Source organism: Anneissia japonica, unplaced genomic scaffold, assembly GCF_011630105.1.
Source record: "Anneissia japonica isolate Jap-2015-1 unplaced genomic scaffold, ASM1163010v1 scaffold199_len4679917_cov187, whole genome shotgun sequence".
Classification (NCBI taxonomy): domain Eukaryota; kingdom Metazoa; phylum Echinodermata; class Crinoidea; order Comatulida; family Comatulidae; genus Anneissia; species Anneissia japonica.
This window is the reverse complement of record NW_022686322.1, coordinates 2091934-2104552: the sequence shown is the minus strand read 5'-3', so window position 1 is coordinate 2104552 and position 12619 is coordinate 2091934. Positions and strand designations below refer to the sequence as shown.

The 12619-nt window shown below is 35.6% G+C and overlaps 1 protein-coding gene across 1 annotated transcript in view; it reads right to left on the bottom strand.

The window, feature by feature from the left end:
• The window catches only part of LOC117114286 (very long-chain acyl-CoA synthetase-like), a 22480-nt gene that overhangs the window by 5367 nt on the left and 4494 nt on the right, over nucleotides 1-12619 (bottom strand). The window contains exons 2-7 of the mRNA XM_033257910.1: nucleotides 11620-12131; nucleotides 5942-6172; nucleotides 5109-5267; nucleotides 4082-4206; nucleotides 2357-2551; nucleotides 1438-1528 (exon numbers count right to left, since the gene is read on the bottom strand). Coding sequence (XP_033113801.1) covers nucleotides 1438-1528; nucleotides 2357-2551; nucleotides 4082-4206; nucleotides 5109-5267; nucleotides 5942-6172; nucleotides 11620-12097 — 1279 coding nt within the window. The 5' untranslated portion in view covers nucleotides 12098-12131. The remainder of the gene's footprint in view (nucleotides 1-1437; nucleotides 1529-2356; nucleotides 2552-4081; nucleotides 4207-5108; nucleotides 5268-5941; nucleotides 6173-11619; nucleotides 12132-12619) is intronic.

Genomic DNA, 12619 nt, shown 5'->3' with positions numbered 1-12619 from the left:
TACAATTTTTAGTATGTCGACTTGTCAAGATAATCTATCTCGCCATGTCGACATGATATGTATATTATGTCGACTTGACAACATAATTATCTTGACAAGTCGTCAAGTCGAATGGCACTTAGGTGCTTCCGTACTACATAGGCCTAGGACGTTCTCATGTTTAAAAAACACAGCAACCAACTTTATTGAAGTTGCACTTCAGCAACCTCTATTCTCTATTATTACACTTGGCATTATTACTTTGGATATTAACCAACGCCATACTTTTGTATTAGCCGCCAGTCATGAGCATTGTAAATTCCAGTTTATTTTGGTTACTAAAAAATCTGTAAAAGTCTGTAATTAATAAATTTATTTAATAAATCAATAGTATACAGAAGGAATTATTTTTTTTATCATTCTTTTTAATGATTTATTCGGTATAAATGCTTAGAAACAAGAAAAATACTGATAAACTGAAGTTTACGAAAAAAATAAAAATACAAATTTATAAAAAAAATAATAAATAAAAAGCTACGTAGGCCTCTATTAGGATAAAATCATGGAGTAGAAAAAAGTGGGGGGGGGGGAGAGTGGGAAATCAGAAGATTACAAACACTTATCTGCACGAAATCAGAATTGTATTCTGATGGTTGTGGTTATGAACTTCAAATGGAAAGATATTTCAGTGCTACACCTTAGCTATACATATTTCTTTGTAGGCCTATCTATAAAGGTCGAACTTAGTTTATGTTGTTAAAACTTAATGAAAAACTCGGGATATTAAAGTCGGCTCCGGAGGAAAATTAATTTTGAAATGTACAAATGATTTTTCAAAGACACAAAAACTTCGACGAAAAACACGGAAGCGGTTAGTGAGATACAGATTTAAAAACTAGGGGGAGGGGGGAAAGTGAAAAAAGGGTGGTTCCCCTTTTTTTTTATATATATTCAAAAATCTGTATCTCATTAACCGCTTCCGAGTTTTTCGTCAAATATGTTTGTTGTGTCTTAGAGAAATCGGTTGTACATTGTGATGTTCGTTCTTGTAGATAATCTCTAGATCTAAAACCGAGTCAACAAACTCCTCCAATTACAGCGAAAAATAAAGTTCGGTTGTGGGAGAGTGGATGTTACCACTCTGGGGACAGCGGCGAAATTGGGCCTAAGCATTAATTATAAGTTCAACAATGATGCGCATGATTATCGCTGATAAAAAAAATATCAAGTAATCATTTTAAATGAACTGCAAAGCGACTGTATCACTATATGACATCATTTAGAACTTACATTATTTATCTATATTTCAACTTTCAACTTAATTGCGACACTTCAGATATTGAAATATCTATTATTGGACCTATGAAGAGTTGCACGATAGTCTATAAGCTCTATATGAGCATAGCCTCATAGTTTATTTTTTTGTACTTATAAGATCCAGTTTTAACAAATTCTTACCAGGAGATACACGTATGCAACGGCCTTTCTCGTCTCGCACTGGCTGCGCAGTTTCATAGTCATATTTTATTAGCTCGATTGGACAAAATGTCTGAAAAGAAAAACGATTTATATATTATTTTGTTTAGCATGCTTATGAAACGTCCGTCGTTCACGTAAACTAGGGTGGGGTGTAGTTATTTATATAACTCTATTATATAAATAGACCTATAGCATTTTGTGATAGACCTAACCAATATAATTTCTAATAAATTATCAAAACTCGTAAAAATGGTTCGGAATGTTATTATAAGCACATTGGTTTGTCGATTAGGCCTATGCTAAACTGCCACATGGGACTTTTTACATTTATACAACCTATTATTCCTCAGTTAGATCGACAAATTTGGCCCCATAGTCACCCCAATGGGGAACTTAATATAAATATAAGTTGTGTTCACAGTTCATAAATCATTTTTACCAATTCAAATTTAACCGAACAATTTTAGAATTGATTAAACAATTTTTTGAAATTTTCCCTTCCCATCCCAACCATGCACCATCAAGGTTGTTAACAATGTAGGCCTACTGTCTGTCAATCGAATGTGCGTAACTTTGTTTTTACTTTGTTACCTTCTAAACTTCGTTCACACTTTCTCAGTTTGGACGCTTATTCACACAAGAAATGTTACCTTCATCACCGTCAATTAATTCAGTGTACAGTACAGAAAAAAAAGCTTTGAATAAAAAGCGTACTGCGCAAACGCACTCAAATTTGGCTGATGCGCAAACGCACTCAAATTTGGCTGATGCGCCATGAAGTACGCAGCTAATTTCGCAATAGCATTCACTACTGCTTGTGTTTGTGTCAAATCTCTTGCGTTTGCAATTGATGTGCGTTTTAGAGTGAAACCAGTCCCATTTACATGTTAATTCTCACCCTCAATAATGGCGGCCAACAGCCAACGGATCCTGGTTTGTTTTCAATATTCATGATTCCAAAATTGCTCTCCGTAGCTCCGTACGTCTCGACAATCTGATCGATACCGTATCGTTCCTTTGCTTCTTGCCAAATATCTGCTCCCAATCCGTTCCCTAGAGCTAAACGGACTTTGTTTTGCGAATCATTGGGTTCCTGAAGAACAAAAAGTGTAAAGAAGAATTTAAACAGATGTTTATTACCTAGTTGAGCTGTGGTTTCGTGGTTAAAATTATTCTTCCCATTCCCAGTTTCCTGATTCAGCTAACAGGTTCATGAGCATAAAATAATACTTCCGTTTTGTTATACTAAAAGTTTGGTTTTCTCCATGCCATTTTTCATCTTGCAACTCGCATTTTCCAACTCGCAACTCGCATTTTCCAACTCGCAGCTCGCATTTTCCATCCCGCAACTTGCATTTTCCAACTCGCAACTCGCATTTTCCAACTCGCAGCTCGCATTACCCAACTCGCAACTCGCATTATTGCAACTCGCAACTCGCGCAAAAGAGACTCTACCTGGTTCAAGGCATGTAGGGCTACAAATCTGAGTGAGTCAATTTTCACGACGTCTGTCAACACTATAGATTCATGTTTTATGTGACATTTGTTTCGTGTTTGTTGCCCATATATGGGAATGATGATGGCATGGTACACCCAAGAAGTAGGACCAAATCACAATGGTAAATTTGTCACTTAACTTGATAGTGTGCATAGGAGAGCTATATAAAGCAGCACAGTTCCATCTTTATTATCGAATAAAAATAGTATAGCTAGTTTTATAAACAATATAAATTAAAGTTCAATGTTTTTATATAAATGCGGATGCTATACTGTATGTCATTCGCGTGGGGCAGTGTAAACATAGTTCTTCCTGTTACATTGGTAATTGTTTTTGCAAGATACAACAGCAGGGAATTTAAATGTGATAATTTTAAACGGCAAGGTCTTGCCCTTTCTAAATTTAGCTTGCATGGGTTTATTATTATACACATTTGTTTCTATATTTAAAAATTCAGCCAATTTGATCGTCTGTGGTCACGAGGGCAACATTACACGTGATTGAGCAATCAACCAATTATTCCATATAGGTCAAACATGAATACGAACATAAACAATTCATTTGGGGAAAATTTAGATCACTAGCGTTAAATCACGAAAATACGCTTCAGTGATTGAATCAACTTGGATGCATTTTTATACGAGCGTTTCAATTCGCTATTATTATTAGGCCTACTGCTACATAATTTTATGAGAGGTATACATCTAAGGCCAAATAAAGGAAAACATGTTTCTATTCTCGTCCATGTTTAGTTTCCTAAATCAATTCAAGTGTAAATGCTGGGTAATTGGTTGCGATATTTTAATCCCTGTATTTTTTTATGCATTTTAAAATTTTAATAATGTACGGCGCTTTTAACTTTTGAAAAGACGCCTTATAAATGACATTTAGGCCTATTATAATTATACCTGGTTACGTAATAACTACATACTTTTACACATTATATTAAATAGCATGGGCACGTGATGACGTCACATTAGCACGTATACCAAGAATGCGTCAATATGTAAATGAAGCCGGTTACGTGCTGCAACTTTTTACCCAATCACAGGATTAGCATAAAAAATTGAATGACGTCATCATTACGTTATTGTGTAGTGACTAACTCATACTTAATATTATTACCTTTGGTCTCGCGAGGAGATACCGGAAAAGCTCACCGACGTAAAGGACTATTGTAACATTATGTCTCCTGCAGTCATCCCAGAACGTGGATGCTGAAAATTTTGATCTCAGGACCATTGTGGCGCCTGCAGTGTTACAATAAAAAAATGTTAATGAAAAATGTGCTCTTTACTTATAAGTTGCATTTGCAATTAGATTCATATGTATTTTTGAATGTATACACTTTTTTTTTATAAGAACATATTTTACAAATACACTGAGGCTGAAATTGCTTAAAAATTAAGAACAAAATAAGAACAAATTGAGGCTGAGGTAAAATGTCAAATGAGATTTTTATTTTTAAAGAACTAGAAAAACCAAAAAATATCTACCTTATGTGTAGGTGCGACTATGCAAAATAGTAGGCCTACAGTAGGTGTACTGTACTTACGTACCTGTCAATTTGGGGCCATTTTTACCAGGGCCGTTTTACTGGGGCCTATTTTTCAGGGGGCATTTTTCCGGGTCCAGTTTTACCTACATTTCAGTACAGTGTGTACAATATTAATTTTTCATGTTTGAAAATTGTGTAAAATAAATAAATATTTTGAGCCTGAAATCGGCCAAAAAATAAGAACAGTGCTCCTGGACAAAATTGTGGTGGTTCTTATAAAAAAATATAAGTGTAGTACCTATAGCTGTATACGTGAAATGTATACCTTTAATAAACTGTTGAACTACATTGAACGCCTGACAGTTATGACTTAACATATAAGATAAACTTCAGGAACATTGTACTATTATACGTTGTAACTCAGTACGTAATTGTCAGAAAATCCCATGGGGTTTAGCTTAAGGTTGAACCAAACCTTTTGATTCAAGTCATAGACCAATGATTGATCTAAAGGGCTTGGTTTTATTTCTGGAAGCAAAACCATGTTCCTTCTCCGCCTTCGTGGGCCGCGTGTGTTTAAACGTCTGTGCACACGGCTCGCCAATCCTCTTTTCAATTTTCCCATGATGCAATGCCATAAGAATTTGAACTTACCTTTGTTTAGTGTGTTACTAAGGCCAAAGAAAATAGCAGAAATGTGGTAGAGAGGTAGGGTTACGTAGATGACATCATTCGTAGAAAAGTTGAAGAAATTTAAAAGGTTGCCACCCGCCAAGAGTTTGTAATGCGACAACTTGGTTGCTTTCGGTAATCCTATAGGAACAAAAACAAAATTTAAATATCATTTTAATTCGTGATTTCTTGTGTAATATTAATGTTATGCCATATTTTATACTATGCTCCATTGCTATAAGCTTGCCATTGCTAATATCGAATTAAGTAGGACATTATTGAGGCCTAGTTAGAGTGATATCACTTTTCATGAGCACATTCATTAGTAATTGTTTTTTAATTAACTGGGTCAACACGTGTCTTCTTGTTTCAAATTTTTAATACTTTATATAGCTTATTATTTATGCTTTCATGCCATAATATAAATATTAAATCTATTATTTTTTATTAAAGATCAAATTATAATGGCTACAAGAGAGTGACAGGACTTCCGTACATTGTGTCGGAAACATTTCTCATGAAGCAACTAACACGAATATTTCTGACTTTTAACGTTTCCTTCCTGAGCGTAAGCAAAATAAAATTATCCGAAATATTTATTTGGAAAGAACTCAACATTTTAAGCATATCGGGATGAAGAGATACGCCTGGAACGTTGTGTTAAGTATCGTTTTTACATAATATACGGTATAATTCTAAGTTCTAAATTTATACGATTTATACTCTTTATTGTATCGTATTGTACATTTATTTTTGTTACCGAAAGTTAGAGTATAGAGCCATTTAAACGAATGTTATTGTACGCATTATCTTACCTGTTGTACCCGACGTATAAATGTACACTATCGGGTCTCGGAAATTCAGACCTTGTCGCACGTCACGTGGTAGGTCGACATCACTGACGTTCTCGAGAAGAGGATCCACCTGCATGATGCTGTCGTTCATTGGTGGCAGAGTGCAGTCGAGAGATCCTTGTAACCAGATGGAGGTTCCGCTCTGGATCAGATCCGGTAGAATCTGCTTAGTTAACTCTTGAAGCTGATCTCCTAAGAGGCCGAAATGACACTCATCAGTACGATTGCAATTGACAATTCAATAGTGTCAAGATTTTGAGGGTTTAAGAAAAAAATAAAGTAATCGGAAAATATATGAACGATTGCATGATAGTGAGAAAGAGGTATAATCCAGTGAAGTGGTATTGCTAACGTCTACAACTTTGAAAGAAGACATAATTCAAGTCCACTTTCTTGCATGTAATCAAGTCCTTCAGTGCATAAGCTCCCCTTTGGATGACACGAAGCCGACTATTTGCAATGTCGAAAGGAGAGTGTGTACAAACTTAGATATTGTCGGCGTGTAAACTTGAAATGTAAACTTGAAATGCCATATATGCAATATAATATGTTTTATGTATCGTTTATTCTTTGCAACTTCACTTTACGGCTCTCACACTTTTTTTTAATTAAGAATAATTGGCTGATTTGAGAGATAGAGCCTATTGCTAGTTACATAGGCCCTTGCATTATGAAGTTAGGGAAAAATATGAATCTCAGGATGTTGATTGTAATTTACACCACAGTCTTGTTCATTATAAAAAGAACAAAAATGTGAATTACATTACTGTACTACATTGGTTGTAAGGATTTGCAATGTGGCGAATGAAGAAATACTTCAGATAGTGACTCTCGACATGAAACAATGTTAATTATGACTGTAGGTGTAAGTGTCCATTAGTAGACCCATGTCATAGTCAACAGCATCGAATATTGTACGTAAAAATAGTCTTAAACGTAGTTGTGTTACTTGGAAAAATATAGACATATAAACCTTTAGGCAAGCCGTTTTTTTTTCTGGTAGAATCTCAAACATCGATAGTTTGTCAACTCAACATGAGTTACGGTACACGGAACTATTAATCTCGCTATTGATAGGAATAGTCCTAAATATTGGAAAATACTTTTCTCGTGAGGGGAAACTTTTCAGATCATATAATAAGCTAGCTTGGCATTAGAATAATTGGAAAGCAAACTTCCTGGAAAAGAGTTGCGCAAACGAATATTATATATAAAATGGAGAAAACGGCTGAAAATTAAACAGAAAGTTTAAAGGTATAATCTTCACGGTTCCGTAAATTGAAAAATCATTACATTACTTTTTTGGCACTATATAGTATGCTAATCCAGTTTAAATCCAGTTGAAAATAGCCGGAAAGTACGGTATTTTTCTAATATAGTGAACAGGGCTTGCGCATAACGAACATACCGCGCAAGTAAAACCGAACATCATTTCCATCGCGTTCTACATTTCACGTAAAAAGTTAATTTCATAAGCACTAGGATCTTGAATGAATTTTCCTCAAATGGCATTACCCTAGACATTAAGTTGTTTTTGTAAATCCAATCAACTCCGATAATTGCAAACAATCAGAACCAAATCAGAATTTACGCATGCCTATATTAATGGGTTCGCCCCATACGTTTATCCGATAAGAAACTATTGAGTAATTAATTTGTTTAACTTCATAAATTTATTTCTTATTGACCTAGGCCTAATTTTGAAACAAATAGTGTGGGGACTATTTTTTGACACGCTGAACATGATTAAACATGACTACAGTTTGTACTTTATTAAATAAGCATGTTATATTATAAAAAGTTTTGATATAATAAACTATTCTCGCATCAGAATGGAGTTGCCAATTGAACATTTGTTTCTGCTTGGAGCATCTGTGGAATTTTCAAAATCCTTGATAATGACCATACCAATCTCAATGTTTATGGTCCGAAGTGTTCATCACCTCCCGTTGGCCAAATAAATTTCGATTAATTGGCTTTCTTCAAGGCCCGGTGACCTTCTTTCAAGGGCGGTCAGAACTTGATTGACCTTGGCAATGGAAAGGCAATTAAACCAAAGCGGCTCATGTACGTATGCTCATCATCATCATCACCGCCACATCCATTGCCCCTGTATTAGTATATGTAGTAAAGCGAATCAAAAATGGTATCTCAGAAGGCGAAATTAAGACTTTGAAAGAGACTTTTAAAATACGGAAAAAATAAAATATGGAATATAACATTTTTTTATATATCAAAAACAAGCATAACAAAAGGTAGACCTCAAACACGGAAAGTTTAATCTCGGTTAGGTTTATCTACGAGAAATACCGTGACGCACAAGAAACGTACTATGGCGATAAGTTTTGGAAATCGCGATATGACGTAAAAGACCGTTATGCTAATTTTTCAGCTACGTAGGGGGCACGTAGAATCGATGTTGGTTTACGACCTAGTGTGCATACCGTACCTACCGGATGCGCACTGCGCACTTGAACGTTTGTGAAACCAAGTCTGTAAGTTGACGTGTGACGTAATTTGGAACATTCCCTATTGTGTTTTTTTTAAATAAAAACAAGTAGGCCTGTCAGTAAACGATATAGGCCTACGACAGAATTACCCAAATTGAAAATTGATATGTGTTTTTATTACCGATACTAATATTTGCGCAACTATTATTAGGCCAGTACCCGTTAACCTAAATGGAATTATGAGACCAAACTTCGTAATGCGATTCAGATTAGCCGTTAAGTTAGATTAAAGATAAGCAAGCACATGGGTGGTATAAATTTCCTAAGTCGTAATCATTCTTAATATCTAATTAGGAGTAAGCTATCGCCAACGCAGTGCGATCGTTAATAGTATAATATGACGCAACATGTATCCGGAGAGGTCTTTCTGAGTTTTTGTATTAATACCCCCAAAATGTATATTATTAAATACTACATGGATTGACTAATCGTTTTGATATCAGCCGGATTTTCCGGTACAGTATTTTATATTTTTACCTCCAACAGAACGTTCTCTCACTGCTTAGTGCCTCCAGAGAATTGAAGGCCCCGGAAAATCATAAAATCGTCTGTCAACAAAGAGTTTAATTGTTTGTAGTCCCAGTCCGAATGAAGATGTCCTCCCTAGTGTCCATCATCCCCGTCTCCTTGAAGAGCTTGTCCTTCAATGACCTAGTCTAACAATTATCTAGAGCTCCGGAACATCCCAACCCCCGCCCAACTCCTGTTGTAGACCAACCACAAACATAACTCAGGATGAATTGAAATTGCTTATTGGCTGGCTTCAAAATGTAACGCGTTTTACACAAACACAAAAAATCACAGGCCCGCGCCTTGATTTTCAATGTGTGAAAAAAATTAGACGTGTAACAAACGCAAACGTATAAAACAGACTTTGGCTGCCGCTGTTTGACGTACGCAAGCCTCAACGCACGTTTCACAGGGGTGAATTAAAGGTTTATAATAATTAAGTGGGACAGCCACGTCTTTCTTGTGATTCTGAAGCGTGAGCCAGGATGTAGCACATAAGTATAAGTACTAACGTGTGTTATATTACTAGAACTAAACTCATTCAGATATATTATATCGATTAAGAAATTCCAAGTGTTTCATCATCATTGATATTAAAATTATGAACTGTCACAATGAAAAGTCATGTTGAAGTTTGCAGAATAAGTATCTGACCACGAATACCGGTTAATTTCAACCGCAACATTACATTTTAAGGTTGCATCCAATAGTTACGTATGGTAACAATTTTATCAGGAAGCTATGAGTAAATTATTATTTAAATCGTTTAATAGATTTCAGAAATTATTGTGAATTGCATTCTGACATCGTTGATTGATTGCTTTGTTTTGTCTCAATTTGTCTTATATTCGCTATCAAAAAAAAAACAAAACCATAGGCCTATATATTGTCTTCGATTTAATGTACTTCAACTGACACACGTATGCCTCTCTGTATGCATACATTGTAATATTGAACACCGTGTCGAATACAGTAATAAAACCTATAGAATAGGAATAACAGTCACAAAACTTGATAAATAAAGAAAGATTGAACAAAGGAACGAAAAGGAAATATTCCCTTTATGACAAAGATTGATTGATTGGTCGATTGAAGATGTGTATAAGAGACAGATATATGGTCTTATTTCGTGTTATTCTTCGAGCTCAATATCATCTGCGATGTCTTTTTGTAATTTCCTTTTGGAAAAAATAAAGAAATCGATGTTGTTTACCCGATTGAACGATTCATTCATTCATTTATTCATTGATCGATCATAGAAGTATTTGCCTTTTGGGATCTGTGTTTATTGAATGTATGCACCTGAAGTCAATTCATGGCAGAGGTAAACAAAAATTAAGTGAGGAGAAAAAAAAATGCAGTGTAGGGAAGATGAGGCATCGGATTCAGATGTTATACGGTGGAATTGATAAACGTTTAGTATAACCGTAGTATCGATGGACCCAAGATATGTTGTTTTACCTTGGCTAAACTATACATATGTGTGGGTTGTTGTAGGAATTTAGAAGTTAAATACCCTACGCTGGGATTGTATACACCGTTTTACCTTCGCCAACTATAAGTGTCTGGGAGGCAGGGGTCCCAAATCGGAAGAATCCTCATCCAGGAGATCTGTTTAAATGAGCTTTCTTAACACATCTACTTATATTCTGCTGTGGGTGGATGGTGATACCCATTGGCACTGACTTCCTGAAGACAATTGATAATACAGTAGTAGAACTTGTAACATGCAAATATCGTCAATTTGCGGGAGATGGTTTATTTTCTGGAAGATTCTTCGGGGGAGTGTAGGAGGCCTTCCCGCCGATTTCCAGGAGACACAATCCCTGGACTCTGCAGCAGATTTGGGAACCATGGGCACTAAATGTGGTCTTTAGATTTCTCTATTTAGAGTGAAATTAAGAAATAATACATTAAATGTTTTACATGTACAGTTATTGCATGCGGTTACTTTTTCTCAGACTGTTTATTATTATTAAACATTTCAAGGTAGGCCGACATGGTCCTGTACTGCCATCTCCATTAAAATAATATTACATTATTCGCCACTAATCGTTATGCAATATACACAAAAAAAACTATATAGGTAAACAAAACATCTTATGATGTGCATTGGCTAATATTTTGACTAGTAAAACAAAATTTATTATAGAAAAAAATTGCATTTAACGTCACAATTTATTTTATTCTGGTCTTTAATTGGAGGGAAAATGTTCATTTGTGGGTGCCAAAACCATGGTCTTTGATCTCTAAATAAAGGGAGTTTTTAATTGGAGGGAACAGCTAGATAAAAAAAAAAACAATTAAAGCATGCTAATATTATGAATTTGCAGGAGACGGGTTATTTTCCGGGACCTTGCTCGCGGGAGTGCTGGAGGCCTTCCTATTTTCCGGGATACTCCCTTGAGTTGCGGGAGACTTGTCCTGGTGCGGGGTGGTTGGGTTTCTGTTGTTCATAAATAGGCCTACGGTAAAGCTGATTGCCAATCTGTACCCTGGTCAGCTGTTTGAGGGGAGGGGAGGGGTGTTGGAAAGTCGGAATACAGTGGTTCATTAATATAACGTAGGATTGTTAAGCGTCTATTACGGTATTTATTATTAGACCCACGGTTGTCTTACCTTGGCCAACTATAAGTGCTCGTGCTTGACCGACTCGGAAACAATGCAACAATGATTTAGCTTTCAAATTGTAGTTTAACAGCGCACACCTGACTCCAAGTTTTGCGAAGCCGAGTAGATTCCATATAAACGCGGGCTCGTTGCTAAGTAACAATGCTACAACATCGCCGATCTTGAAGCCCATCTTTTGCGCAAGCCTAGCCACACGATTTGCCTTCTTATTGACATCTGAGTAGGTATAGTTTTGGTTCTGATACACGATAAACACTTTGTCCGGTGTGTTGCGCGCGTGATCTTCAAACACATCGACTATCGTGCGTGGGATCTTCTGCGACGCAAATTGTTTCAGACGACGGGTTGTCTTCACTTTGTCAGCGATGAATGACACATCAGTCCAGAGCCTAGGATATGCAAGTTGTATGGCTACCACTGACATAATAGCGCAGACAATCGCTATCTCGATGATTAGGTCTAGCATTGTTTGGTAGTTGAAGTCACGAGACGAATGACTCCTAAAATGAAAAAATATTGCGGTTAACCTCTATAAAAGTAACTTATGTTGGGCATCCCCTTAAATTTCCATTGCAAAGTGACAGCAGATATAATTTACCGGACATTTAAGAACTATACACATTTTGGAACTAATAGGTTAATTTGATATTTCAATGTCACGACAATAAACATGAACATTTGGCAAAGTGGCAAAGTTCGACAAATTATTAATCTTTTTCGTCATCTTTTTTGGCTTGATGTATAAAACATTTGCCAAAACATTACTAATTTAATAAATTCCTAAAATTGAAAAAACTTGGATCGTAAAGATTGTATCATAGTATCATAGTACAACTAAAGTTTTCATAAAATTTATACATATTGGCATATATATATATACATATAAACATATACATAAGTTTATATATATACATATATATATACTGTATATACTGTCTCTTATACACATCTAGATGTGTATAAGAGACAGTCGATTACGAAACTCCAA